Source organism: Ursus maritimus (assembly GCF_017311325.1).
Source record: "Ursus maritimus isolate PB19 chromosome X unlocalized genomic scaffold, ASM1731132v1 scaffold_X1, whole genome shotgun sequence".
Classification (NCBI taxonomy): Eukaryota; Metazoa; Chordata; class Mammalia; order Carnivora; family Ursidae; genus Ursus; species Ursus maritimus.
In genome coordinates this window covers 31384923-31411232 of record NW_024423319.1, presented here as the reverse complement: position 1 = coordinate 31411232, position 26310 = coordinate 31384923, and the positions used below count along the sequence as shown (strand labels likewise).

Sequence of the window (26310 nt, the reverse complement as noted above, 5' to 3'; positions counted from 1 at the left end):
AGAGGGAGAGGGAGAAGCAGGCTCCCTGCTGAGCAGAGCCAGCCTCGGGGCTCAATCCCAGGACCATGGGATCACAGCCTGAGCCAAAGGCAAATGCTTAACCAACTGAGCCACCCAGGTGCCCCTAAAAAGCAGTATTTTTAATGTTCTTTTCAAGTTTTGATGGAATTGATTATGGTACAGTAGCTAGGTCAGAAAATGACCTTGCTACTGCAAGAGCTGGAATCCCAGAAACTGCTAAGTACATTTCTTAGGGTATGTTCTTTGTTCCTAAGGGAAAACCCCTCAAGATGTGAACGACTGCTGATTAGGCTTCTGTGCCTCATCAAAAAAGTCTTGATCCTAGATTTTTTCCCCTGTATTTGTTTTGTAGATTGTTGTCAGTTTATTACTTAGGCCACAGTTTGGGGGGGGGGGTGTTTCTGGTTTGTTTTTTTTTTGTTGTTGTTGTTTTTTCGTATAACTGATTCATATTTTTGGCTACAAGCCACTAATTGGAAACACAACGCTTCTATTTTTTTCCTTCCACTTCTAAGGTGTTTTCTAGCAGTCACAATGAATGCATGTGGTTGTTATTAATATTTTCCACCTAATCAGACCTCTGTCGGCTGTCAAATTAATGGGAAAAATACATTCCTCGTACCTAAGTAATTAAAAAAATAACATTATCAGTAATTACTATTTAAGATCTAAATAAGATTGAATAACCTTTATTATAATAAATAATAAACTTGCCACTCAGGACATTTTATGTAGGTAAGCATTTTAGGTAATTTGAAATGTTTTTAGAGTATTATCAAGTCTTTAATATTTCATTAAAGATTGCAGAAGTAGAAATTCAGATACATAAAGCATAGTAATCAAATTTATAAAATAAAATGCTTAATATTAAATGTATTGAAATATGCTCATTTTTCTATTATTCATGATATGGAAGGAGAACATGAATAATTAAAATCTATCAGTTACACCAAAACCTCAGTTCAGTCATTAGTTTGCAACTTCCTTTCCTGTCAAGCTTTTTATCACAGATAGCAGTAAATTAAAAACAAGATAAATGGTTTGGTTTGATTTTTGTTCTTCTGCCCATCTTTGGTGATGAGCAGTAAACTCAGAGAAAAGTGAAGAATCTCAAAGTCTGAATAATCAGTTCACTGATCATAGAATTGATTTATGTAAAATTTTTTAAAGGGGGGGTTGTGGCAGACTCTTTAAAGCTCTAATTTTTATATAGGGTGACCTTAGAAGTTATTGGCATTTACTTTTTTTTTTTTAAGTAAACTCTATGCCCAACGTGGGACTTGAACTCACAACCCAGGATCAAGCATTGCCTGCTCCACTGACGGAGCCACACAGGCGCCTCTGGCATTTACTTTTTAAGATTAGTACACCATTGGATGTTTTAAATAACTTGCAAAATCATATTAGCACATTAACTTGCTAAAGCTTCTGATATGGCCTGTAGACCAACCTCTTATTTGTTTACTTTTTAAAAAGTAAGTTACAAAGTGATTTAGCATTAGTATTGACTTCTCTAGGCAGTCATAAATTTAGTTACCTGTTTTTGTTATGATTTTACTAAAAATTACTTTAAATCATTAGATATGACTTTTATCTAACCCACTTTGACAAATTGGGACATTGTGAGATAGATGCCCTCTCCTGGAGTTATTGTTTTAATATATTTATTGAATGTCTGTAAATATGCAAAGTAGAATGTTTTTAGTTTAGAATTCTTGAGTAGGCCCAGGGAACAGATATATTTTTCGGTTATTTTTGTTGGTAAGTAGATTATCAAGATGTTCTTTCAGGAATATGGCATAAAACTACGTTAATTATGCAAATGAGCTTTGAAAAATCAGGTTGTCATTTTAAACAAAATACACATGGTTGTTTAAGGATCTGCTTTAAGTTTGTAATTATTTTATATGTGACTATATTTCTTTATGAAGTTTTCTTTGATTTTATTACAGATTATTTTTAAATGTTGCCACAAAACCTACTTTCAAAAAACAGCCATTGTGCCAAGTTTTTTTGACCATCTATTCCCATTAATATCATGGATAAAATAGTTATTAGGTATTTTAGATATATTCTACTTATTGGCTTTCATAGTATTTAAAACTTAAGATAGCCTTTCAAAGAATAATTGAAGTAGTAATTCACATCTCAAGGATTCAGTTAATTCTCTATTTGATAATTATAACTATATTCTTGACTTTTTGTTAATCTTGTTAATAAATCAGTGTTGCCATGTCTCTAGGGAAATATGAATGAGTCCTATTTTCAACTACTTAGTTAAAACATGACATTATACGTTGTACTGGGAAAATAAGACTCATTTGTGATTGCCTAACCCTTTTTTCCTGCTATTCCTAGACTTTTCAGGTTTAGTTGGAATTGTCACTTTTGGTAGCGGCCAGCATGAAATAGAACTGCGAGAATGGGTGTGGTACTGTCACAAATGATTTGATTTATTTACTTATTTTTACAAATGATTGATTTTGAAAGGCCAGCAAATTATTTTCTCTTAGATCTCATTTCTTTAATTGGAGTACTGTTATTAGTTGAAGGTGTTATTTGACTTGCCACTTTCTGTGGGTGATTTTATTGATTCATATATGATTAGTAAAACTTACCATGAGAATATACCTGAGACACCTGGGTAGCTCGGTAGGTTGGGTGCCTGACTCTTGATTTTGGCTTAGGGCATGATCTCTGGGTCGCGGGATTGGGCCCTGCATCAGGCTCCACACTCAATGTGGAATCTGCTTGTCCCTCTCTCTCTGCTTCTCCCCAAGCACACTTGCATGCGTGTTCTCTCTCAAATAAATAAATAAATAAATAAATAAATCTTTAAAAAAAGAATGTAACTAATAAAATCAGTGTATACACTTCAATTCCAATGAATAATACTGCATACCAAATTTTAAAAACAATGCAGTTAGAGCAAGATTTATTTTTTTTAATTTTTAAAAAAGATTTTATTTATTTATTTATTTTTGAGAGGGAGAGAGGGAGCACTAGCCGGGGAGAGGGGCAGAGGGAGAAGCAGACTCCCTGCTGAGCAGGGAGCCTGATGCGGGACTCAATCCCAGGACCCTGGGATCATGACCTGAGCTGAAGGCAGACGCTTAACCAACTGAGCCACCCAGCCCCGCCCCCCCGCTTTTTAAGATTTTATTTATAGGGCAAGATTTGAAAGATAAAACAGCATCTTACCTAAATTTGAACTGTTTTCAATTTTTGTTCAACGCTGGGTTTTTTTTTCTGTTTTTGGCTTTGTGTTTGATGTTGTTTTCCTGCCTGACCTAAGTGGAGAGAAAATCTTCATGTCAGGGGTTTCTGATCACCAGAACCCTTCTGATTCCTAATTTAGACTTAGCCACTTGCATGTTGGTCTTAGTTTACCATTAGATCTTCCTGTTTCAGCTTACTGGGCTTTAGAAATCAAAACTCTTTAATTACCTGCTTACTTTAATGACTCGGTAAGGCCTTATCTATGCTCATATCCTATTCACCTCAAGCACCTTACAATCCCAGCACCTTCTTTGTACAGGCAAGCTGCTAAAGCTCATTTTACTTCTATATTTTCCTGATGGCAAAGGCAAAAAGAAGAGGAGGATAAAAACAAAATCAAGCTATAGGGTAATTCTCTGTTAAGCCCTTGGTAGTACCCTTCCTATAAGAAAAATGTTTCCCCAGCTTCGTTCCAGCTGACTCACTCTATACTCCTCCTTCCATGTCATGCTCCTTTTTTCCTCTTTAGGAGTTTGTCAGAATTTTGCAACCTGACAAGAGGCTTCTTCAGAGCCAACCACCTTTTTTTTTTTCTCAGAGCCTAGAGAAAGGTGCATCCTCTTACTGACAGAAAAAGAAAGACTTTGTTCATCCATTTTTCTGTGTGTTGCCAAATTGTTTTGGTATATTCTTTTCATCCAGTATAGTAAAAAGTCTGGAAATGTGAATGTTAAGTGTGAGATTACTCTTAGTATTTTATTTGTGTACTTTAGGAGGTGGGTCTTTGAGTTCCTAGTTGTTTAGTTGACTATGAAGCAGGTGGCAAATGTAGGTTTAGTTTGCACTCTCCTTCCTCCCTATTCTCAGAAGGCTTACAGATTGTGTTTGTTTGCTTTTCAGATAACCCTCAGGTAAGAGGTAAAGAAACACCAAGCCCAAAAGGCAGAAGTATCTGTCTGTAGCTGAAGGGTGAGAAATAGGTTTATGGGATCTGGCTCTGTGAAACCACAGAAATGCAGTGTTCTTTTCAAAAGCAGACTTAAGTGCTTGCACCATGATTTTAAGGCCTGATTACCCTAAAGCCATAGCACATGAGTTATGAAGATTTAAGTTTAAAATTGGAAAAGGTGATCCAGTGATTGCCTGGAGAGAAACCACTTGCTGTGAAGCTTTGAAAAACCGAGACTTCTACCTATAGTCAGACATGTTAGTACTTGATTTCAAGACGTGGGTTTTGCAGTAAGCCAGGCAAAACAGTGCATGCAACTAGCTTCTATTTGGGGAATTTAATCTGTAAAGGTTCTTAATACACACTTGTATTGATCGCCATTCAAATCTGGAGCTATTAGTGCTTCTGGTTGTGGAAGGATTTTGAGATTATGTATTGACAGACTTGGGAAGCGAGTCCTTCATATTGCAGAAGACTCATCAGTTTTTTGGTTAACAAATAATGTATCGGAAATATTTCTAGTATCCTTTTTATAAAATGAAGAGTGCCCTAAAAAGTTTGTATGTATAGTAATTGAATCCCTTTTTATTTATTTGACATGAGAGCGTAAATGGGGGGAGGGCAGAGGGAAAGGGAGAGAATCTTTTTTTTTTTTTAAGATTTTATTTATTTGAAAGAGCGCAAGTGAGGGGGAGAGGGCCTGAGCAGGGGGAAGGGCAGAGGGAGAAGCAGACTCCCCCCTGAGCGGGGAGCCTGATATGGGGCTTGATCCCAGGACTCCAGGATCATGACCCAAGCTGAAGGCAGATGCCTAACCGACTGAGCCACCCAGGCGCCCCAAGAGAGAGAATCTTAAGCAGGCGCCATGCCCAGCACAGCGCCCAAGCAGGGCTTGATCTCACAACCCTGAGATCATGACCTGAGCCAAAACCAAGAGTCAGACGCTTAACCAACTGAGCCATTTAGGCGCCCCTTATTTATTTTTAAAGGTTTTAGTTTTTTAAGTAATCTGTATACCCAATGTGGGGCTCAAACTCGCAACCCCAAGATCAAGAGTCACATCCTCCACCTACTTACTCATCAAGGTGCCACTTGAATCCCTTTTTAATGACAACATAATTTTAATTGATATTGATCTAGAAAGTTGGCTGTTGATGTTTATTTAACCTATATAGGTTAACCTCGCTTTCAACATGTTGACAGAGGACAGCTTCAAAATGATATAAATATCTTTAAATAATGGTTATAAGTTAATTTACATATCTAGAGATTTTGTCAATTTGTTACAGTAGCCATTTTGTTTTTGTCTTTCTTTGTGAGGCGACAATCTAAGCCTAAATAATTAAGCTATTAATATACCTTCCTACTCTTCACTGAGCACTTTTGAAAAATGTACTTAACTGCATATACACAGTAGTGTTTGCATTTGGGCATATACACTGAATGGACTGTCTGGGAAAGCTTTGACTGAATTCACACATGTGCAAATTTTTTTCTTCTGGTCAGTGAACAGTACTGAATACTTAGATGAATATTTATGCAATGATATTGGCCATTCAGTTCCTCCCACTTTTTCCCTTTATCACACACTAACAGATCATAGGATTAATTGTCCACTTAATTAACTTGGGTGTGGGGTAGAGTTGCCAGATGAAATACAAGACTGCCAGTGCAATTCCAATTTTAGATAAACATACTGAAAATATATTTGTTGTTTATCTGAAATTGGAATTTAACTAGACAGCCTATATTTGTAGTTGCTAAATCTGGCAGCCCTAGGTGGGGGAGAAGCAGAAGGAGACTGATAGTTATGGGCTCAGTTGTGAGATTTAAATAAAACTAGCGTGTGCTATGATAAAGGTAGCCTTTACTCTGACAGGAATACTAAAATTTTTGAGTCTAACGCTTTTTTCTTTGGAAGTGCTTCAGTGAAAACAAAGCTCAGAAACTTAACAATGTATTGTTTAGGGATACCTTACATTTTTAAATGGTAAAGTAAGGGAACAATAAATAAAATCTGGGCTAGTGGTTTCCTGTAAGGGAAAGGCAGCAAATGGAATAGAGAGAACTACACAGTAGCCATACTGGTCTTGATGCTATTCTCATTCTCAGGTGACATGGTGAATCACTGTTCGTTTTATTTGTTATGCTTCATAATTACATGCATACGCTACATATACTTTTTTGTACATATCAAATGTCAAATAACAGTTTGGAAGTTGAATTAAAATATGTTTTAATGAGAAAATTAGACTCCTTGCAAAGTTTCACTGCCTGTACTTTCCAAAATAAATCCCAAATCCAAAAAGTAAAGAGGCATTCCTTTCTTCCTTACCTTCTCCAGGTTAGCATCCTTAGTTCTGTATATCATTCTACTTGGTTTCTAGAACATTCACTAAATTAGTTTCTCTTTTTCAGATATGTTCTATTTCATCAGTGCTTCTCTTAAAATGTGGTATCCCAGTTGTACACAATATTTTTATTTATTTATTTTATTTTTTACAGAGGGCGAGAGAGAGAGAGAGAGCAAGCGTACGCGCAGGGTGGCAGGGCAGAGGGAGAGAGAATCTCAAGCAGACTTCCTGCTGAGTGCAGAGCCTGATGCGGGGCTTGATCTCATGACCCTGAGATCATGACCTGAGCTGAAATCAAGAGTTGGACACTTAACTGAGCCACCCAGGCATCCCTGGTGTGCAATATTCTTAAGTGTGTTCTTATCAGTGTGAAGTAGATCAGAATTTACCACTCCCCTTGCCCTGGGCATAATAGTTCTTATAACTCAGCCTAAGATTACGCTAGCTTTTTCAGCAACCATATCACAGCCTTTACTGTGTCTAAGCAATCAACAAAAATATCTAAATGTTTTTACCTGGTTTGCTCTTAAGTTGTATCTCCCCAATCATGCATTTTACCATTATCCCTATTACATTGCATTCTGTTAAGATTTGGCTTATTGTTCTAATGTGTTAAAATATTTTTGGATCTTGTCAGCTAGTGTATTCCCTATCCCTCCCACTTTGTGTCATCTGCAAATTTGGTAGATAATGCCATCAATGTCCACATTCAAGACATTAATAAGAATAAGTAGGATAGGGACGCATTACTTTAAAAAAAAATCTCAAGAAAAAAAAGTAGGATAGAGTGCAGGAGAAATTATTTAATACTTCCTTATGGCATTTCATTGATCCATTAATCAGCATACCTTGAGTAATGTTCAACCAGTTACAAACCTACCTAAGCGTATTCTAGCCTACATTTTTTGTTGTCTACAAGGATATTGTGGCTGGCTCAGTCGGTCAAGCATGTGACTTTTGATCTCGGGGTTGTGGGTTCAAGCCCCACATTGGGTATACAGATTACTTAAAAATAAAATCTTTTTTTAAAAAAGGATTATATTTGTATTATAAAATTTAGTGCTTAAATCCAGATTTTTTTTTGCATGTGTACAGTATTCCCTTTATATTCTAGGCCAGTAACCCTATCAGAAAAGGAAATTAGGTTAATCTTGTATGATAGGCTTTCTGTGAATGCTTACTGACTCTTAAATGATTATCTTTTACCCACACCTAGGGCCCTTAAACCATTTAACAATGTGCTTAAGAATTTTGCTTAGAATTGAATCTGTTTATAGTTTCTAGCAACTACCTGCTTTCCAATGTTGGCTATCAAGTGTCTTTCTCATTTTCTTCTTCCAGACTCTGATTCTTTAAAGGTTTTAGATAAGGGAGTAAGCTGTGTAAGTTCTCAGGGTATGCTGGGGTATAATTTGTCTGGAACAGGAGAACTGAACTCATTTAGGTTATCTAGGTACTTTTATCTCCTTGAATGCTTTGGGATTCGATTTCCTCATTCTATAATTTGTTTTTCCTTTTCTGGTTTGACTATCAGTAATCTTAATTGGAAAAGAAAAGAATCGAGGCAGCCTTTTACATTATACTATTTGTCTATACATATAAGCAGACCTGTACCTTTTGTTCTTGTTCTGAATATAAATTAAAATAAAGAAAATCTGTGTCTGGCATTTTTTAAAATCTTAGCACATTCTGAGCACCAGTCTTTGTGATATTGTTCTTACAGGTTTTTGCGTTTTCTTGGAATACGTGCCCATTCCATCCCTCCAATTTCTTCTGCATGTTTTCCTTTAAAATATTTTTTATAATATGACATTGTGGAGATGCAATCATCAAAATTCAGACCATGAGAATTTCTACAGGATGAACAACCTAGTTTCTTTTTTTGTTGTTGTTTGGTTGGTTAGTTTTTTAAGACTTTTTTTTTTTTTTAGAGCAGTTATAGGTTCACAGCAAAATTGAGAGGAAAGTACAGAGATTCCCCATTTACCTCCTCCCACTCACACATGCGTAGCCTCCCACATTATCAGCATCCCTCATCAGAGTGGTACACTTGTTACAATTGATGAGTCTACATTGACACATCATAATCGTCCAAAGTCCATAGTTTACTTGAGGGTTCACTCTTGGTGTTGGACATTCTACAGGTTTGGACAAATGTATGACATGTACCCCTCATTATGGTATCATAAAGAGTAATTGCACTGCCCGAAAAATCATCTTCAGGATGAATAACCTATTTCTTCAGTACATGAACTGCAAGAAATAAGAGTCTGAAGGGGAACCTACCGATTGTGAGAGACATATCAACTGATTGTAACACAGGGACCTTATTTGGATATTAATTGAAAGGAACCAACTGGAAAAAGTAATTGAGACAATCTGGGCAATATGAATTTGTGACTGTGTAAAATAGGATATTGTTAAATTTGATAATAGTATTGTGCTTTTGTTTTAAGGAGAAGTCTTTTTTAGATACATAACGTTTTTATGGGTAAAAATAAACCGATTTCTGGGATTTGCTTCAAAATAATCTGACAGGGGTGTGGAGAAGGAGTATTGATATCATTATTGAACACGGTCAATGTGTTGTACATGTGGGTTCATAATATTCTCCCAATTATATATATGTTTGAAATGGCCATAATTAAAAGTTGGAAAAAATCCCCCAGAAAATATTTTTATGGTCACATTCATTTTCACTAGCAGATTCAGGAATAAAACTCGTATCTCCGGATTCTAGCTCATGTTATTTTACTATGTGGTTAAACTTCTAGCCCTTCTACTTCCAAATTGATGTCATGTTGCCCTCTCAGTCTCTGGGCCCCCCAGGTCTTCCCTGGGCAATTTGTGGTGGTACTTTGGATTATCAAGGCTTTAATAAGTGGCCAGTTTTACTTGATTGGCTACATCCCATGTGAAACCGTGAAGCGTTTTTAGAATTATTAGGGTAAGTTCATAGGCTGCATGGGTTGTTAGAATCAGCGGAGAGACTTGTGTCCTCATCCTATCTAGGCCGTTGATCTTAGCTTAAGCTCTAGGAGGGTCGGGATCATGTTGGCTTTGTTCACTGTTTTACACCCACTGCTTAGCACTGTGCTGGTACTTGGTAAGCAGTAGGTAAATGTTAAATGAATGGATTAATGCCACCTTATTTACCCTCATTTTCCTCACATGTGAAATGAGATCATTGGTCTAAATGGTTCTTAAGCTTCCTTCAAACACTTAAAAAAATTATTTTTCCCATGGTACCTGGGTGACTCAATTGGCTAAGCGTCTGATTTCGGCTCAGGTCGTGATCTGAGGGTTGGGAGATCGAGCCCCACTTTGGGCTCCGTGCTCAGTGGGGAGTCTGCTCCCTCTTCCTCTGCTCAGACCCCTACTCACTCGCCCGTTCTGTCTCTCAAATAAATAAAATCTTAAAGAAAAAATTATTCTTCCCTTCTGAGTGATTTTTTTAAAAAATCCTTTTTAGATTTAGGGGTTTGGTTTTGTTCTGTTTACCTTTTAGGATTTTGAAAAGTATTACTGTAAATTTCTTCAACACTAGGTAACATCAATAGATAGGTATACTCACTTCTGTCACCTCTGACAGAAAACCCAGAGTTACAGTGCATCCAAATCTCTTAAAAATAGCCTGCTGCTATGCATTTTCTATAAGATTGATTTTGTTTTTCCAAAGTAAATGAGTACTGTTCTTGAAATTACTTGAGAGTCAGGTTTAGCAAGTTCCAAAGTCAAGCTATCTAAGAAGGTTAATAAACCATCTTGTTGCTTGCATATTTGTTAAACTTTCACTGAAATTGTATTGAATGCAGTGCTATTATGTCAGAGCTTATAAAGGATTGGACATTGTGCTTCCTATGGAAACTTGGTGAGCAATTTTTAGGTAAGTTGCAGTTATTGTCATCAGATCCAAGTCTAGTGACTGGGCACCTACCAGGGAGTAGTGACCTTATTATTCTAATGAAACTGTGCTGGAGGTATGTGAAGGCTATCGTTGGATCAGGTCAGAGTTTATAAAAGAAAAATAATTCCTATACCGTCTTGCACAATCACCAAAGCAATGTTTTGAAGCCATGTAAATTATAAAAATAATACTGTGCGGACATTAAAATGAATTGTTCTAAACACAAATACCCTAGCTGCAAAAGGAAAACTATAATTAAAATGCTAAATGGATAGGGACTTTAAGAAAGCATCTGTCACATTATATTATATTCAAACATGAACTTTGTTAGTATAAACTCAACATAGCGAGTACATGAAAATAACTTTCTTACACAAAACAGGATATAATGAGGGGCGCCTGGGTGGCTCAGTACATTAAGCATCTGCCTTAGACTCAGGTCATGATCCTGGGATCCTGGGATCGAGCCCTTCATTGGGCTCCCTGCTCAGCAGTGAGTCTGTTTCTCCCCCCCTCCTCTCCCTTTGTGATCTCGCTCACATTGGCTCTCTCTCAAATAAATAAAAATAAAATCTTAAAAAAAAGGATATAATGAATTAAGATGATCTATCTGTATTGAAAGTTACTGAAGTACTAGTTTGAAAATAGCATTTATATTCAAAACCTAAGTGGAAGCCACAGTAAAAATAATTTTAAAATTTGATCTGTAAACCCTGTGGTAATTTTTTTTTTAGTAGAATACCAATACTTTTTTTACAGCAGAGTTTATTATGAAGCTGTTTTAGAAATTGCTTGTTTTTCATGTTTAAGAGTGCCATTGGTAGATCTTGTCTTCAACTTCGGAAACTGTTGCAAAATCAAAGATTTTCTGTGTTGGTAACTAGTATTAGTATGTTGGAAGTTTTTCTTATGCTATCAGATAATCAAGGAAGTTTAGCTTTTAATTTATGTTTTTGTTCCAACTTCTTAAGAAGCACATTATTTTTTGCACATTTATTACTTAAATTAAGCTTTGTCAATCACATACTTAAATGTGTTGAAAATATTTCATTTAAAAATACCCTGTTGGGGCACCTGGGTGACTCAGTCAGGTAAGCATCTGCCTTTGGCTCAGATCATGATCCCAGGGTCCTGGGATCGAGCCCTGCATCAGGCTCTCTGCTCAGCAGGGAGCTTGCTTCTTCCTCTCTGCCTGCCACTCTGCCTACTTGTACTCTCTGTGTCAAATGAATAAATAGTATCTTTGAAAAAAAATAAATAAATAAAAATACTCTATGATAAAATTTTTCAAATGAAAAAATGAACTTTCGAAGCTCTTGTTTTAGTTTGTTAGGTTTTAAGTGGTGTATACCACCAATACTTAAATGTGTCTACCTGTTACTTCGGAGGGTTTTGTTGTTGTTGTTTTTAAGCGGGCTCCATACCCAATGTGGGGCTTGGACTCAGGACTCTGAGACTGAGAGTCCTTTGCTCTGCCGACCAAGTCAGCCATGTGCCCCATTTCAGAATTTCTTAAAGATTTCACTTGTGTGGGGTGCAGTAAAAGTTTTTTTACGTAGGCGTTTAGACTTTTTCTGGGAAAAAATTACTGACCTTAACCTAGAAAAAGAAGGGATCTAATTTACAATACTTAGTATCTACAGAAATTTTGAAGGAATATTTTTCTAGTTAACTAGATGTATCAAAGTAATACTGGACATTTCTGGATATGTGCGTGTTAGATTACGTCAGTGTTTCCTACAGTGTATCTCAAGTTTAAGGGAAATCAGAGGGTATAAAATTTAGATAATTAATCGTGGTATAAATTAACATCTTCACTCCTGAACTAATGAAGGGTCTTAAAATTTCCTAAAATTACAGGAACTCTAAAAACTTCTGCTTAAAGGTCATGCAGCTTAGTTTATTGGGAAAACCTAGAGTAGAACTTAATTTTCTTGACCTCTAGACACCCGTTTCTCCTGTCCCCAAACTTGAACATGAATAGTTGTTTTCTTTAGCACATAATCACCTTGAAATGGTAAAATGCTATTATCTCTACTTTGAAGTTAGAGACTGAGAAACAGAGAGGAGTTGAGCTGTTGTCCAGGGATACCAAAGATTAGGGACCCTTCTCTTACCTGGCACCCACTTCTTTGGTAATGGATTTTCCAGTACAGCTGAAAATAAGAAATAATCACTTGAACAGTCTCTGACCAATCAAAAAAAGTGCCACAAAGTCCACAGTAAAGTCGTATACAAAAATTCTCATGGGGAGACCTTCACTCAGAATCTCTGGATTCTTCCTTTAGCATACAATTCCGTTTTTGAAAACCTGGTTTCCCAGCTTAATGCAGATTAGAAGCAAAAATTGGAAGGGGTTGGGGTACCTGGGTGGCTCAGTCAGTTAAGCATCTGCCTTCCTCTCAGCTCGTGATCCCAGGGTCCTGGGATCAAGCTCTGGTCGTGTTCCCTGCTCTGAGGGGTGCCTGCTTCTCCCTCCCCGTCTGCCTGCCACTCCCTGCGCTTGGGCTCGCGCGCGCTCTCTCTGTCTCTCTGTCAAATAAATAAATAAAATCTTTTTAAAAAATTGGAAGGGGATGGGGAGAGAGGCTTTTAAAGACAGGCACATGGCCAACTGTAAGAAGTGACCAATTAAAATGACCACTTAAATTGAGGAAAGAGATTCAAAACCATAAAACAGACATTCCAAGCGTAATAGCCTAGGGTCCTGTAGTGTGAAAGCAAATAAATTCCCTGCAAATAAATGTCCCTGGAGGGCATTACTATATTAAAATGTAGTGTGGTATTTGAGCATAATTACTCTGAGTCAGTAAGAAAGGGAAAATTTTATATCCTTTGTTTAAGAAGGTATTTTCAAGGGAAAGATTACTGAAACGGCAAGGCTTAGCCTATAATGTACTTATTTACAAGCAACCTTTGAAATGGAAATTCAAAAATAATTAAAATACTTTCAGAAGTTTGGCACTAAAAGAGAAGCCTCATCTCTCTTGAAATTTTATATAGAGAACATTTCATTATTTTATTCCCTAGCCAGTGCCAAATCAATTAGGTGTTAATTGTAGTTGTAAAAGGCAAATCGGGATTCAGAGCTTTTGACTTAATCAGTCTAGTCCAACCCAAGAAGCAGCATTAATTGCCTTTATTTTGGTGTTCATTCACAGCACCAATTAGGATATTTTCATAATCATCATATTTTAAGAGCTTAGCCAGAAAGGAGGTAATATTGCAAAGTATTTTAGAGAGTGGACTTTTAGCACCAGACTGCCTAAGGTCTATTTCTGGCCCTACTGTTTATTAGCAGTGCAATTTAAATGACCTAATCCGACCCAAGCCTCAGTTGTTTTGTTGGGTGAAATAGGGAAGGTAATAAAACTACCCCATAGGAAAGTTGTGAGGACAAAAGAAGCTAAAACAAGTCAAGTCTTAGCAAGGTTTTGGGCACATGCTTAATAAGTGATGGCCATTGTTTTGTTATTATTACAATGCCCCATTAGGAACACTTCCTGTGGGAATACTAAATAATGATTTACTGTTTCTTAGGGTGAAACAAATTGTTCTTTTCTAATCTTGGCACATGATACAAATCATTTTAGCCAACTTCGCAAATTACAAATGTGCTTTCACTTTTTACTAGATGCCAATGGTCTATAAATGGTTCAAAAAAATGTATCACAAAAGAATTCTGGTCTTACGGGCTACGCTGGTAAAGACGCTGGTAAAGACAATCTTAGGTTTGATTAGCCTAGAAGAAGGTATAGTAGTCTGAAACGTTTTACTGCCTACCAAGAGAGAACAACTTGGTAACATTTAAAATATGTTTCAAACAAGAGTGTCTTTGTTATTAGTTTTTTGTTTAATGGCATCACAAAATGTAAGCTAGATTCCATTTTAATCACCAGCTCAATATAATCTGACTTTTTTTCATATTCCCTGTTGTTAAGTGGGCTGGAGTTTGACAGCCTGTAGGGTATCTTTTCTGTGTTCAAAAATTGGTCTCAGGCTCCCCACTGCTGACAAACTGCCAAAGTATGTTGGAGAAACTTGCTGAAGCTCATCGTTTGTGAGTTTCAATGAAGCAATTTAAAGCTGCTGAAGAAACTCCCACTGACTACGTGCGCCATGGCTCTCACTTAATCCTTACAGAAGTTCTGTGAAGTAGCGTGCTTTTACCCTTTTATAGAGGAGACTGAAGCTTGGAGACATGAAATGATTTGATCAAGATCACATGTAGAGTAAATGGTAGAAAAGACGATTTAAGCAGGATCCATATGCTTGAAAGCTCCTGTTCTTTTCACTATGTCCCCTTGTCTCTCAAAAGGAAGTAATAAATTACTCTTTATAGTTTGTACATGACTATATGTAAAGTCCTGTTAGAACCAATCTGGAATATTTCCATATGTGTCAACAACTGGCCCATAATTTAGATCCTGTGAATCAACGGTCAGAAAGTACTCTTTATGAAATCAGTTACATAACAGATAAGCGTGGCTCCCCATTCTGTGTGTGTGTGTGGTTTTTTTTTTTTTCTTTGACAGCTAAAAAACCTGGTCAGATTTCTCAAAGTGAGGGTCATGGGGAAGGCAGATTTTCTTTTTCTTCCCTTCTCTACCTCATATGGGGCTTAAGTTTTTTTAAATCTTATTTCATCTTGTTGCTACACCTCTGAGGCCAGTGATTTTTTTTTTTTCCTAATTGGCATTCAGAATATGTGCCACGTAGAAATTCACGCTCCTTCAAGGTTTTTTGTTTTTATTTTTGTTCTTTTGATTGCTCTTACATTGTTTTAGACATCCTTTGTGTGGATTCTTTTTTCTTTTTTTTTTTAAGATTTATTTATTAAGAGAGTGTGCTTTGGTGAGCAGGGGAAGGGGCAGAGGGAGAAGGAGAGAAGCAGACTCCCCGCTGAGGGTGGAGCCCAGTGCAGGGCTTGAACTCACCACCCTGAGATCAAAACAAGAGTCAAAGCCAGAGTCCGAGGCTTAACCTACTGAGCCACCCAAGCCCCCCTCTTTTTTCTTTTTTTTTAAAAATCGGAATAGCCTTGGTCCTAATCACCTCTAGATAAAAGAGGATTTTGTTACATAGCAGTATAGGTATGCCAGGGAAGCCAAATAATTGGGAATATAATTTTCATTTCTGTAAATTGTCCTTTGTTAACATGAAATTATATTGTCCAGGAACTACAATTAAATGATGGGCACTACTTTATATAGCTACTGTTTTGTTTTAAGATTTACTTATTTTTAGAGAGAGAGAGAGAGAGAGAGCACACATGACCTGTGGGGGAGGGGCAAAGGGAAAGGGAGAGAGAGGATCTTAAGCAGGCTCCACGCCCGATGTGGAGCCCTACTGGGGGCTTGATCTCACGAACCTGAGATCATGACCTGAGCTGAAATCAAGAGTTGGAAGCTTAACCAACTGAGCCACCCAGGCACCCCTAGAAAATTTATTGTAAAGAAATTTATCATGGAAGAGCACAAAATTTTATTTACAAGGATGCTTATTATAGTATTTTACATCATAAGTACTTGGGAAGACAAAAGGTACATACTCAAATCTCTAGATTGTAGGATTATGGGTCACTAGTATTTTCTGCTTTTTTATGTTTTCTACATTTTCTATGTGCACAAAAGACTTTTTTCAATCACAAACTATATAAGTGCTTTTTAAAATGTGGGTTTCTCTTTAATAAATGTGTAGAAGTATTTCCCTTCTTGCTTCCACTATTTAATACCTCCTTCCTTTTATTTCTGTACAGGTCTCCAGGAAAGGTTGGGATTTCAACATTAAAGGTAGGTTGTGTTTTCTGAGAAGTATATTTCTACAAGTTGTGTACACTTCTCATTCATTTTTCTATTTTATGTAAATCTTCATTTTCTTGCTTTTGCTGTTACTTATTTTTTGCTAAATAATATTGTCCCTGTATCTTACTAGGTGTGATTGGATACTCTAGAAATAGCAAATATTGTGCTATAAAGAAGGGACTAAGTTTTTTAGATTTCCACTAATTTTGTTTTATAATTTTTAGAATAGAAGAATACTATAAAATACATGTGTATGTTAATTGAAAAAGTAATACTTGCATGACAAAAATGAGGAATAACCAAAACACTTATATACTTCTTATGGTCACATGCATTGGTATCATCACTATATATAAAAATCAATCCTAGCCTTATCTCCAAGCAAAGGAGTTTGGTATTGAGACGTTATGCCAGTGAGAGCCATTTTAAGTCCAAGAATATCACCAAACAGAACTATTTACATCAAATAGAGTATATACTGTATGTGTATGTTTGTGTATGTCTGTATATAATGTATGTATAATCTCAAATGTGCTGTATTTTTTAGTACCAGTGTCCCTACCTTCTATTTATACACATTGGATACTGATCTTTTTTGATAAATTGTGATATGTTCATATGGCATATTCTACAGCAGTAGATATGAATGAATTGGTTATATACAATGACATAGATGAATTTCAGCACCATAGTGTTGAGTGGGGGGAAAAACAAGTCACAGTAAGATACATACAGTAAGATTCCATTGATATTAAGTTCAAAAACATGCAGAATGAAAGAATATATTGTTTAGAGATAGAAACACAGTAAAACTATAAAGAACAGCAAGGGAATGATAGACAAAAAATTCAAGGTATCCGTCATCTTTGAGGGAGAAAGACTGTAATGAAAATGGAGGATATGCAAGAGATCGAAAGCTAATGGTAATGTTCTTTTTCTTAAACTGAGTGCTTAAGAAAGGTTATATCATAATTCTTCATTCCTTATATTTTATAAAAGTTCTAGTATTCTATTTGATAACAATTTTTAAAAATAATGCATGGACATGGTTAAAATTTGCTCAGTACAAAAAGTAGATGTTTGAAAACATAGCTTCCCTCCCATTCCTCATCCTCCACCTCCCAATCCCCATATCCAGAGACAGTTGCTGTTTATGCCTGTAGGTTTTAAAAGCCACTTAGCTCTAAGATATTTATAGGTCATAAGAAATAGGTTTGTGAAATTTACTTTATCTCAGTAATTATAGATTGTGCTTAACTTGAATAAAATTAGAAAATTTAGTAAATAAACACAAAGTTGGATATTGTCCTTTTTTACTTTTTATTTTGAAATACTTACAGATTACAAGAAGCTGCAAACATAGTACAGAGAACTCCTGTGTGTCCGTCATCCATTTCACCTAGTGGTTATATCTTAATTATAGTACAATATCAAAACCAGAAATTTGACATTGCTACAAATATGAGTGTATGGTTTTGCTTTGGTTTATTACATATGTGTATTTGTATAACTACCACCACAAGATGCAGATCTGTTTCATCACCACATCTCCCTTGTGCTACCCTTTTAGAAAGTCACACCGGCCCCCTCCCTCACATCATCCCTAACTCCAGGCAGCCACTAAGCTGTTTTCCATTTCTGTAATGTTGTCATTTGAGAATATCCTATAAATGCAGTCATATAGTGTGTGACCTTTTGAGACTGGCTCAAAGGATTGAGATCCAAGCTGTTGCATGTATCAACGGTTTATTGCTTTTTATTGTTAAATAGTAGTCTGTGGTATGAATGTACTCAGACTATTGAGTGCATTTCATGTATAACAGCATATCTGTTGATATTAAGTAATCCAAAAAAATTTGGTGTAGTCTGATTTTTTATGATTTTACAATCTCACAGAAGAGAGATGTATATGAGGTATTGGTGTTTGTAGAACAGGATAGACTTTAAGTGCTCCAAGGAAGTTTGGAGGAGGAAGGGGGAGCTAGAACAACAGGAGAGCACGGGTACCTGGAATAACAGAGAAAAGTTTCAGGGAAGAGGTAGAACTTCTGCTGGGCTTTGAAAATTGGGAGAGCTGCATAGGCAAATAAAGATCAGGAAAGCACTGTGTATTAGGCAATAGTATGAGTGCATTAATATGCAAAGGTATAGAATTTGCTGGGAACATTGAAAGACTGGTCTGACCTTTGTAAATGTTTCAGCAGTGAAATAATGGATAAGTAGAGTGGGGCCAGATTTCGAGGAACCTCGATTGTCAGCTTGGGGCGCCTGGGTCCCTCAGTCGGTTAAGCTTCTGACGCTTGTTTTCTGTTCAGGTCATGATCTCAGGGTGGTGGGATTGAGCCCCGTGGGCTCTGCATGGAGTCAGCTTGTCCCTCCCCCCCCCCCACTTTCGTATATATAAATAAAATCTTGAAAAAAAGAACTCTGGGCTTTAAAATTTTGAAGCAAGACATTTTAAAAGTCAATTTTTATATGTCTTTACATTTGTGCTTTTCAGAGGTTTTTTTGCTGGGGAATTAACAAAAGATAAGTGGTGGAAGGGTGGGAGATAGTTTGGAGGAAAGAGAATAAGTGCAGAGCTGTTAAGAGGCAGTTAGAATGTCAAGACTTGAGACTTGGACAAAGGGATTGTGTTGATAGGAATCAATGGATGGACATGAATACTATTTAAGAGTTGTTTCTTGGTTGTTGTTTTTTTTCTCTTCTCAGCAAAAGAGAGTAGAAGTCACATCTCTAAAACATTTTTTAAAATTTCACTGTTGGGGCGCCTGGCTGCTTCAGTTGGAAGAGCATGTGACTCTTGCTTGATCTAAGAGTCAAGAGCTTGAGCCCCACGTTGGGGGTAGAGATTACCAAAAAATAAAAACAATAAATAAACTTTAAAAAGTAAATAAGTAAATACATAAAATTTCACTTAGTCACTGTTAATAGCTCCCCCCTTCCTCACTAGTAAAAACTAGAAGTGACCTGAATTTTTTAATAACTGACATTTTTAGCTTACTGTTCTTTAGTAGATAATAAGATTTCCTAGAGAGTAGATTACTTTTTTTTTTAAGATTGTATTTGTTTCTTTGACAGAGAGAGCACAAGCAGGGGGAGCAGCCCAGGGAGAGGGAGAAGCAGGCTCCTGCTGAGCAGGGGAGCTGGATGCGGGACTCCTGGGATCATGACCTGAGCCAAAGGCAGACACTTAACCGACTGAGCCACCCAGGCACCCCAAGTGTAGATTACTTTTGTACAGATTATTTGTGAAAATGATTAGTCTTTTGTCGGATGTGCTTATTAAAATTAAAAAGCTCAAATTGTAGAACCGAATATTGTGAGGAGGGTACAAGCAGCTGTGTAATATCCAGCAGAGATGGAGGGAAAGAGTGGAGTGAATTGCTAGAAATTGAATGATCCTATCATACCTCTTTTTTTATTTTTTTAAGATTTTATTTATTAGAGAGAGCATGAGCGTGGGAGAGAGAGAAGATGAGCACGGATCGGGAGGGAAGAGGGTGAGGTTGAGAAGCACACTCCCTGCTGAGCAGGAAGCCACCCAGGCGCCCCCCTACCATACCTCTTAAGGAAGTATATTTCTGAGGTTGTGATAGGCATGTGTTAGAAATGGCCTGATGGTGGGAATCTGGGATTTGGTAGGCCCTGTGCTTTAGTAATGAGATAGCCCATCTCTAGAAGGAGGTAGTGAATGAGGAGTGTCTGAAGTCTGAGTTGGTGTTGGTTGTCTGCAGGCACATTCTTGGCTTCTATTGCTTTACCTCCACAGACTGATCAAGGTGCTAGGGGAAGGACCTGGACCTTAGACATCACTGAGAGAGAATCATAAATGACTATATATGTACTAAACCAGGTTTTACTAAGAAACCTTCTGATTAACTTCTCTAGAGATTAGATCCTCTGGTAGGTGCCCTATCACTCCATTAAACTTGTGACTTAACCAGTTTACCTTATAGAGGTTGATAACCTTTCAAAGGTTCAAAGTCCAGGAGAGTTTTGTTAAAGCCAAATGAAATAGAACTCTAATCACTGCTTGGCAGTTTTGATCAGTGTGAGAATATTAATCTTTGATGGTTGTTAAGTACTTAATTCAAACAAATTAAATTGAGGTATGGGAATTATTAGTGTGTATTTTTGCTTAAGTTAATTTAGGGAACATACCCATGGAATTAATGTTGTATAATGCTTCTGATTTTCCTACTAATGAACAGTTATTAGAGGATAATTGGATAAATATAGTTAATTCGTAAGGTAGTTGAAGGTGTTTCTCTAATGTGCATTAACTGTCCTTAATGACCATCAGCCTTTCAAGTATTCTCTGTCCCTCATCTTGTCAAGATTATCTTACTAATTGGTTTTGATTAGAATTCTTTTTCTTTTAGTTTAAAACCAGGATTTTATTAAGATATATAATCTTAAGATATGTGTATTTACTGAAGAAAAGCCAGAGCCATGCATTATTCAACATTCATTTAGCAAATGATTACTTTTGCCTGGCACTCTTTTAGGTACTGGGTACATAGTGGTAGACAGAACAAAGCCCCTGCTCTGATGGAGCTTACATTCTAGTGGGGCAAGGAAGAGACAAAAAAATAAGCAAGTAAACAGGGTCATTTCAGATGGAAATAAGTACAATGAAGAAACAGAAAATATAGATAATGTGATAGAAAGTGAAGCAGGTAAGGCTATTTTAAGGTGATCAGGGAAGGTTTTTCTAATGTGATAACACTTGAGCTATCACCCTAAGGATGGTAAAGAACCACCCAGTTGGCCAAAGTGTGATTGTGGGGTTGTGGTGGACAAGGGAGGTGAGAAATCTAGAAGATGTCAAAGATATAGGCCCTTGTGGGTTGTGGTTGAGTTTGGATTTTACCTGACACTTAAAATTCCACGAAACAACTTTCCAGCTTGAAGATATCAGAAGTCCTATGGAAATTTCTCTAGCACATTAAATCTTCAGCATTATACTGATCTGGAGTAGCTTTTTTTTTTTTTTTAAGATTTTATTTATTTATTTGACAGAGAGAGAGACAGCCATCAAGAGAAGGAACACAAGCAGGGGGAGGGGAGAGAAAGAAGTAGTCTCCCAGTGGAGCAGGGAGCCCGATGTGGGGCTCGATCCCAGGACCCTGGGATCATGCCCTGAGCCGAAGGCAGACGCTTAACAACTGAGCCACCCAGGCGCCCCTGATCTGTGGTAGTTTTATCACAGCACCTGTCATGATCATTTCCTAATTACTTGTATAAGTGCTCCCTTGATACTTACATACATCATTATGCACCTTAGGTTGCTTATCTGTCACAAATGGTTATTGTGACCTTCTCTAACTCTGTGATGTGTACCAAAAATTATGAAAAGTTTTTTTCTCAGTATCATTAGTAGGATTCAAATTGCTATACTTTTGTAAACATAATGACAATTTAGGATGGAGACGAATACTATGTTTACATTTACAAAGGTGTAATTGTCTTATTTTACCGGAATTTTTTTTCCAGCAGAAAAGCAGTACCCGTCTCTACCTTCTCTAACCTCCCAGATATATATATATATGTACGTATGTGTATATGAATGTATACGTAGATATATATGTATTTTTGGTGGGTTTGATTTCATCTCTTACTGTTCGGTGGACTTTATTTAACTTCTGGTTTTCTTGACTCCTTTCATCTAAAGCATGTAGCATTTTTAAGAAAATTGTTCTGAATGTGGTTTTCTGCTTTATGTACTTTTATATTTATGGAGCAATACTCTGGGAAAAATAGCAATTCTGATTCAACCCTTTGCTTTAAATCCTTCATCTTTTTAAGTACAAGTACAGAGGTACTTGGTAGTTTTTATCTTCCCATATGGTTTTTAATGTTAAAGAGATGGGCATATTTATAGGAAAATAACCTGTTGCCGTAGAAATATAGAAAATGCTGACTGGTAACCTTATACAAATCACATTGTCCCAGTTGGCATAAAATATCTGGGTATCTTTCCGTATACAAACATCTAAGCCCTTTATGGGCCTTTGCTTTATTAATGCTATATTTTCTAATTTGTACCCATCTTAAAGAGAATTTTAAAGAGAAAATGTCATCATTTGGTCTCTTTTTTTCTTTTTGATGTAGGAAACTGAGAACACTGCACACGAAGTTGGACATGAGTCTCCTGTACAAGAATTGAAGCAAGATGTGTCTAAAAAGGTTGGTAAGATATGATGTCAGTGTTAGTTTAACAGAGGTCATATATATATGTGTGTGTGTGTATATATATATATATATATATATATGTGTGTGTATATATATATGGTGTATTTAAAGTGGAAAATTTTCTATATTCTTTTAGTATAGTGCTGTGTACTTGGTGAGTGTTCAGTAAATGTTCCTTGAATCTTGAGTTTGAGATTGAAGACATATCAGGCGTTTTAGAGGTCATTTCATAAACAAACTAATCGATAATTGTTCCTTGAAACAATATTTTGAAAAATGTTTTGTAATGTATTTTTATTTTTTATGCTTATATCTTGAAGTGACTACCAAGAGTTAAAGGTATTGAAAAACTCAGTGCAGCAAATTCTGATGTCTTTAGGAGTTAGAGGTTACAAGAAGTCATTACTCTGATAGTGCCTTTGATACCTTTTAAAGAATTGATGCTATAAAGCTTCAGAGTTTGGTTTACTAGAAGAGACTGAGCACAAGATAAAAATTTTGACAATGGGTAGTTCACAGTATCAGGATAAAATCCAAGGAGAAAGGATGCTGTGTGCTCATTTAGTTATACTACTTGTGAGTATTTTCTGTGCCCCTGGCCCTATTCTAGCCAGTGGGTTTCCAGAGACCAGCAACACGACACATTCTCTCTCCCAGAGTTTCTCAATAGTGACACTTTGGGCTGAAAAATTTTTTGTTGTGGAGGGAAGGAGAGACTTTTCTGTGCATTGTAGGATATTCAACAGTGTCCCTGGCTTCTACCCACTAGACGTCAGTAGATTCCTCCTTACCCGCACCCTATCATGACAACTAAAGATGTCTTACAGACATCACCAAATGTCTGGGGAGGAGTGCTGGGCAAAATCGCCCTTGATGAAGATCCATTTTTCTACCCTTGTGGAATTTATAAATTTAATGGACTCCATATTTTACGTATTATTTTATTTTACTTTATTTTATTTACTAGACAGGGAGAAAGGGGGGGGAGGAGCAGAGAGAGAGAGAGAGAGAGAATCTTAAGCAGACTCCATGCCCAGTGCAGAGCCCAATTCCACATCCCTGAGATGATCTGGGCCAAAATCAAGAGTCCAGTGCTGAGGGATGCCTGGGTGGCTCAGTTGGTTAAGCATCTGCCTTCGGCTCAGGTCATGATCCCAGAGATCAAGTCCCACATTGGGCACCTTGCTCGGTGGGGAGCCTGCTTCTCCCTCTGCCTGCTCTGCCTGCCACTCACCCTGCTGTGCTCTCTCTCTCTCCCTCTGTGACAAATAAGTAAATAAAATCTAAAAAAAAAGTCTGGTGCTGAACCAACTGAGCCACCCAGGCGCGCCAATGGACTCTATATTTTAATATTGATCAACTTTTTTCCCTTAAAAGGAATTTTTGGGGGAGAAATGGTATTGTGTATTGGCATAAATAATGAAAGTAATACCATTTTTTTCTTTTTAAATCAGAAGTTGCCCACAATTCTACACTGTAACAAACAGCTGTCTTAATTTTTCAGCATTCATTTTTGGTTCTCACCCATTAGCATGCGTTTTTGGTTTTTTTTGGTTTTCTTTGCCTAATAATAGTGTAGATAGAATTCTATATTTTACTTTTTACTCTTACCATTATTAGTTTTCATCATATTTCTACACAATTTCAATACTCAGTTTTCATTTGATATGTCAGTTTCTATCAAACAAATATATTACAATGCATCTGGCCATTTTTATTGTTGAAACTTGAAATGTTTCTAGTTTTTCCACTAGAGTTTTTCTTTTCCTTTTTAAGAATTTTTTCTTAGGGTAAGTAATAGTGGCCAAAAAAGGTGATTTTTAAGAAGACTTTAGAAATTGAAGAAACAGTAAACATTATGGAGCAGTTGAGTGAAGCTTAAGACTAGGTCTTACTTTTTAAGTTCTAGTCTTTTCAGTTGATTTAAGTATCACATATGAATGATAAAGGCTGTGGGGATAGACACTGCTCCAGGCAGGACACAATCCCTGTGGATTGTGTGTTTTAGTAGAGGAAATTAGTTAAACACAAAACTGAATGTAAAGTGTTCATATAAACTTACAAACTATTATAAGAACGGAAAGGGAGACTTGACTTCCTGCTTGAGGATAGGAATGGGGAAGACCTCATGGAGGAAGAAACATCTGAGCTGGTTCTCGATGAATGGGTAAGATTTGGACAGGCAAAGATGAGAGTTGAAAGGCATAACCAAAGGCATGGAGAAGAGAAATGTGCAGAATGGTTGCAAATGAGACTAGAGCCCAAAGTTAGGGCCAAACTATGGGAATGCCTTTTATGTCATACTAAAACATCTGGTTTCTATTTTAGAGTCACTGGAAAATCAGTGAGGTTTTTGAAGCAGGGAGGTGATGTGAAGCTAACAGTTGCTTTAGCGTATTCATCTCTATGTTGATCTTGATTCTCGCTGTTCTCTTGGTCTTACCCTCTTTGCTACCTCCTGAAACCCAGAAGGAAAAAAAAAAAAACAGGGTTAGGTACTATGAGTAGGTGCTGTTAGAGTGTATCAAGAGGGAGAAAATATGGGCCTTGTGTTCCAAAAGCTAATTATCTGCTATGGAGAAAGTATTTATATAGAGCTAGCCCATATATTACTTTGTGTTTATAGTTCGTACTATAGTGAATGGTTAAGACTGATAGGAGTACAGTGAAGGAAGGGATAAGGGATTGGGGAAGACTTGTGATTTTTAACCTCATTTTAACCCCTCTTCTCGCATTATCCTGTCCATCATGCATAGTGATTCTTTTTTTTTTTTTTTTAAGATTTTATTTGTTTGACAGAGAGAGACACAGCGAGAGAGGGAAGACAAGCAGGGGGAGTGGGAGAGGGAAAAGCAGGCTTTCCGCTGAGCAGAGAGCCCGATGCAGAGCTCGATCTCAGGACCCTGGGATCATGACCTGAGCCAAAGGCAGACGCTTAACGATTGAGCCACCCAGGCGCCCCTATAGTGATTATTTCAGACCTTTACAGTCACCTCATGCTCACTGTGCCCACATGTATCCTGCTTGCTTTCAGCAGATAACCTTGTTTATGACTGCACGTAGGCATTAGAGACTAAGAAGCCCGCATTTACACCTTTTCATCTGCTCTCACTTCCCTTACCTGCAAATTTGTTTTCATCTTTTGCCTCTTTTTCAAGTCTGAGAACTTAGTATTATTGTTTTTTGCCTGTCCAAAATAACATGCTATAATATAAAAAACACTGGATTTTTTAGAAAAACCTGGATTTCAGTTTTGACTTTGTAGTTTAATAGCTGTGGGACCTTCGACAAAATTCTTTTTTTTTTCTTCTTGGACAAACTTCTTAATGCTGTTACCTCAGATTCCTGTTTCTGTAGAAGGGAAATAATCTAGCTACCTCAAGGCCTGTGTGATGATTAAATAGAAAATATGTGTATTGGCCTAATACACAATAGACCCTCTTTCTTTTCTTCTCCAGAACTTCATTATCTTACTTTCCATTGACTCCTTCCCCTCAGTTTGTAAAAATGCTGGGTCACTTTCTTCCAGCCTCTTCCATTTATAGCCAAGCTTTTTGAAAACATAGATTGTGCTGGCTATCTCTATGTTGTCACCTCTTACTCATTCTTAAACCCACTGGCTTCTGTTATCACTAAGGCACTCAGTGCTCAGTAACCACCTAATTGACAAAGTAGGTGGACTCTAGTTAATATTCCTCTGGTAAAAAGTGTAATTAAGACTAAGATAAGGGGCACCTGGGTGGCTCAGTTGGTTAAGCGGCTGCTTTCCACTCAGGTGGTCCTGGGATCCAGCCCCCTGTCAGGCTCCCTGCTTAGCAGGGAGCCTGCTTCTCCCTCCCCGTCTGCCTGCCACTCCCT

General features: G+C 37.1%; 1 protein-coding gene across 1 annotated transcript in view; it reads left to right on the top strand.

Annotated features, from left to right (window-relative positions):
* The window catches only part of WDR44 (WD repeat domain 44), an 87796-nt gene that overhangs the window by 15969 nt on the left and 45517 nt on the right, over positions 1-26310 (top strand). Inside the window, exons 2-3 of the mRNA XM_008706953.2 lie at positions 16209-16242; positions 22372-22446. Of these exons, the coding sequence (XP_008705175.2) occupies positions 16209-16242; positions 22372-22446 (109 nt within the window). The remainder of the gene's footprint in view (positions 1-16208; positions 16243-22371; positions 22447-26310) is intronic.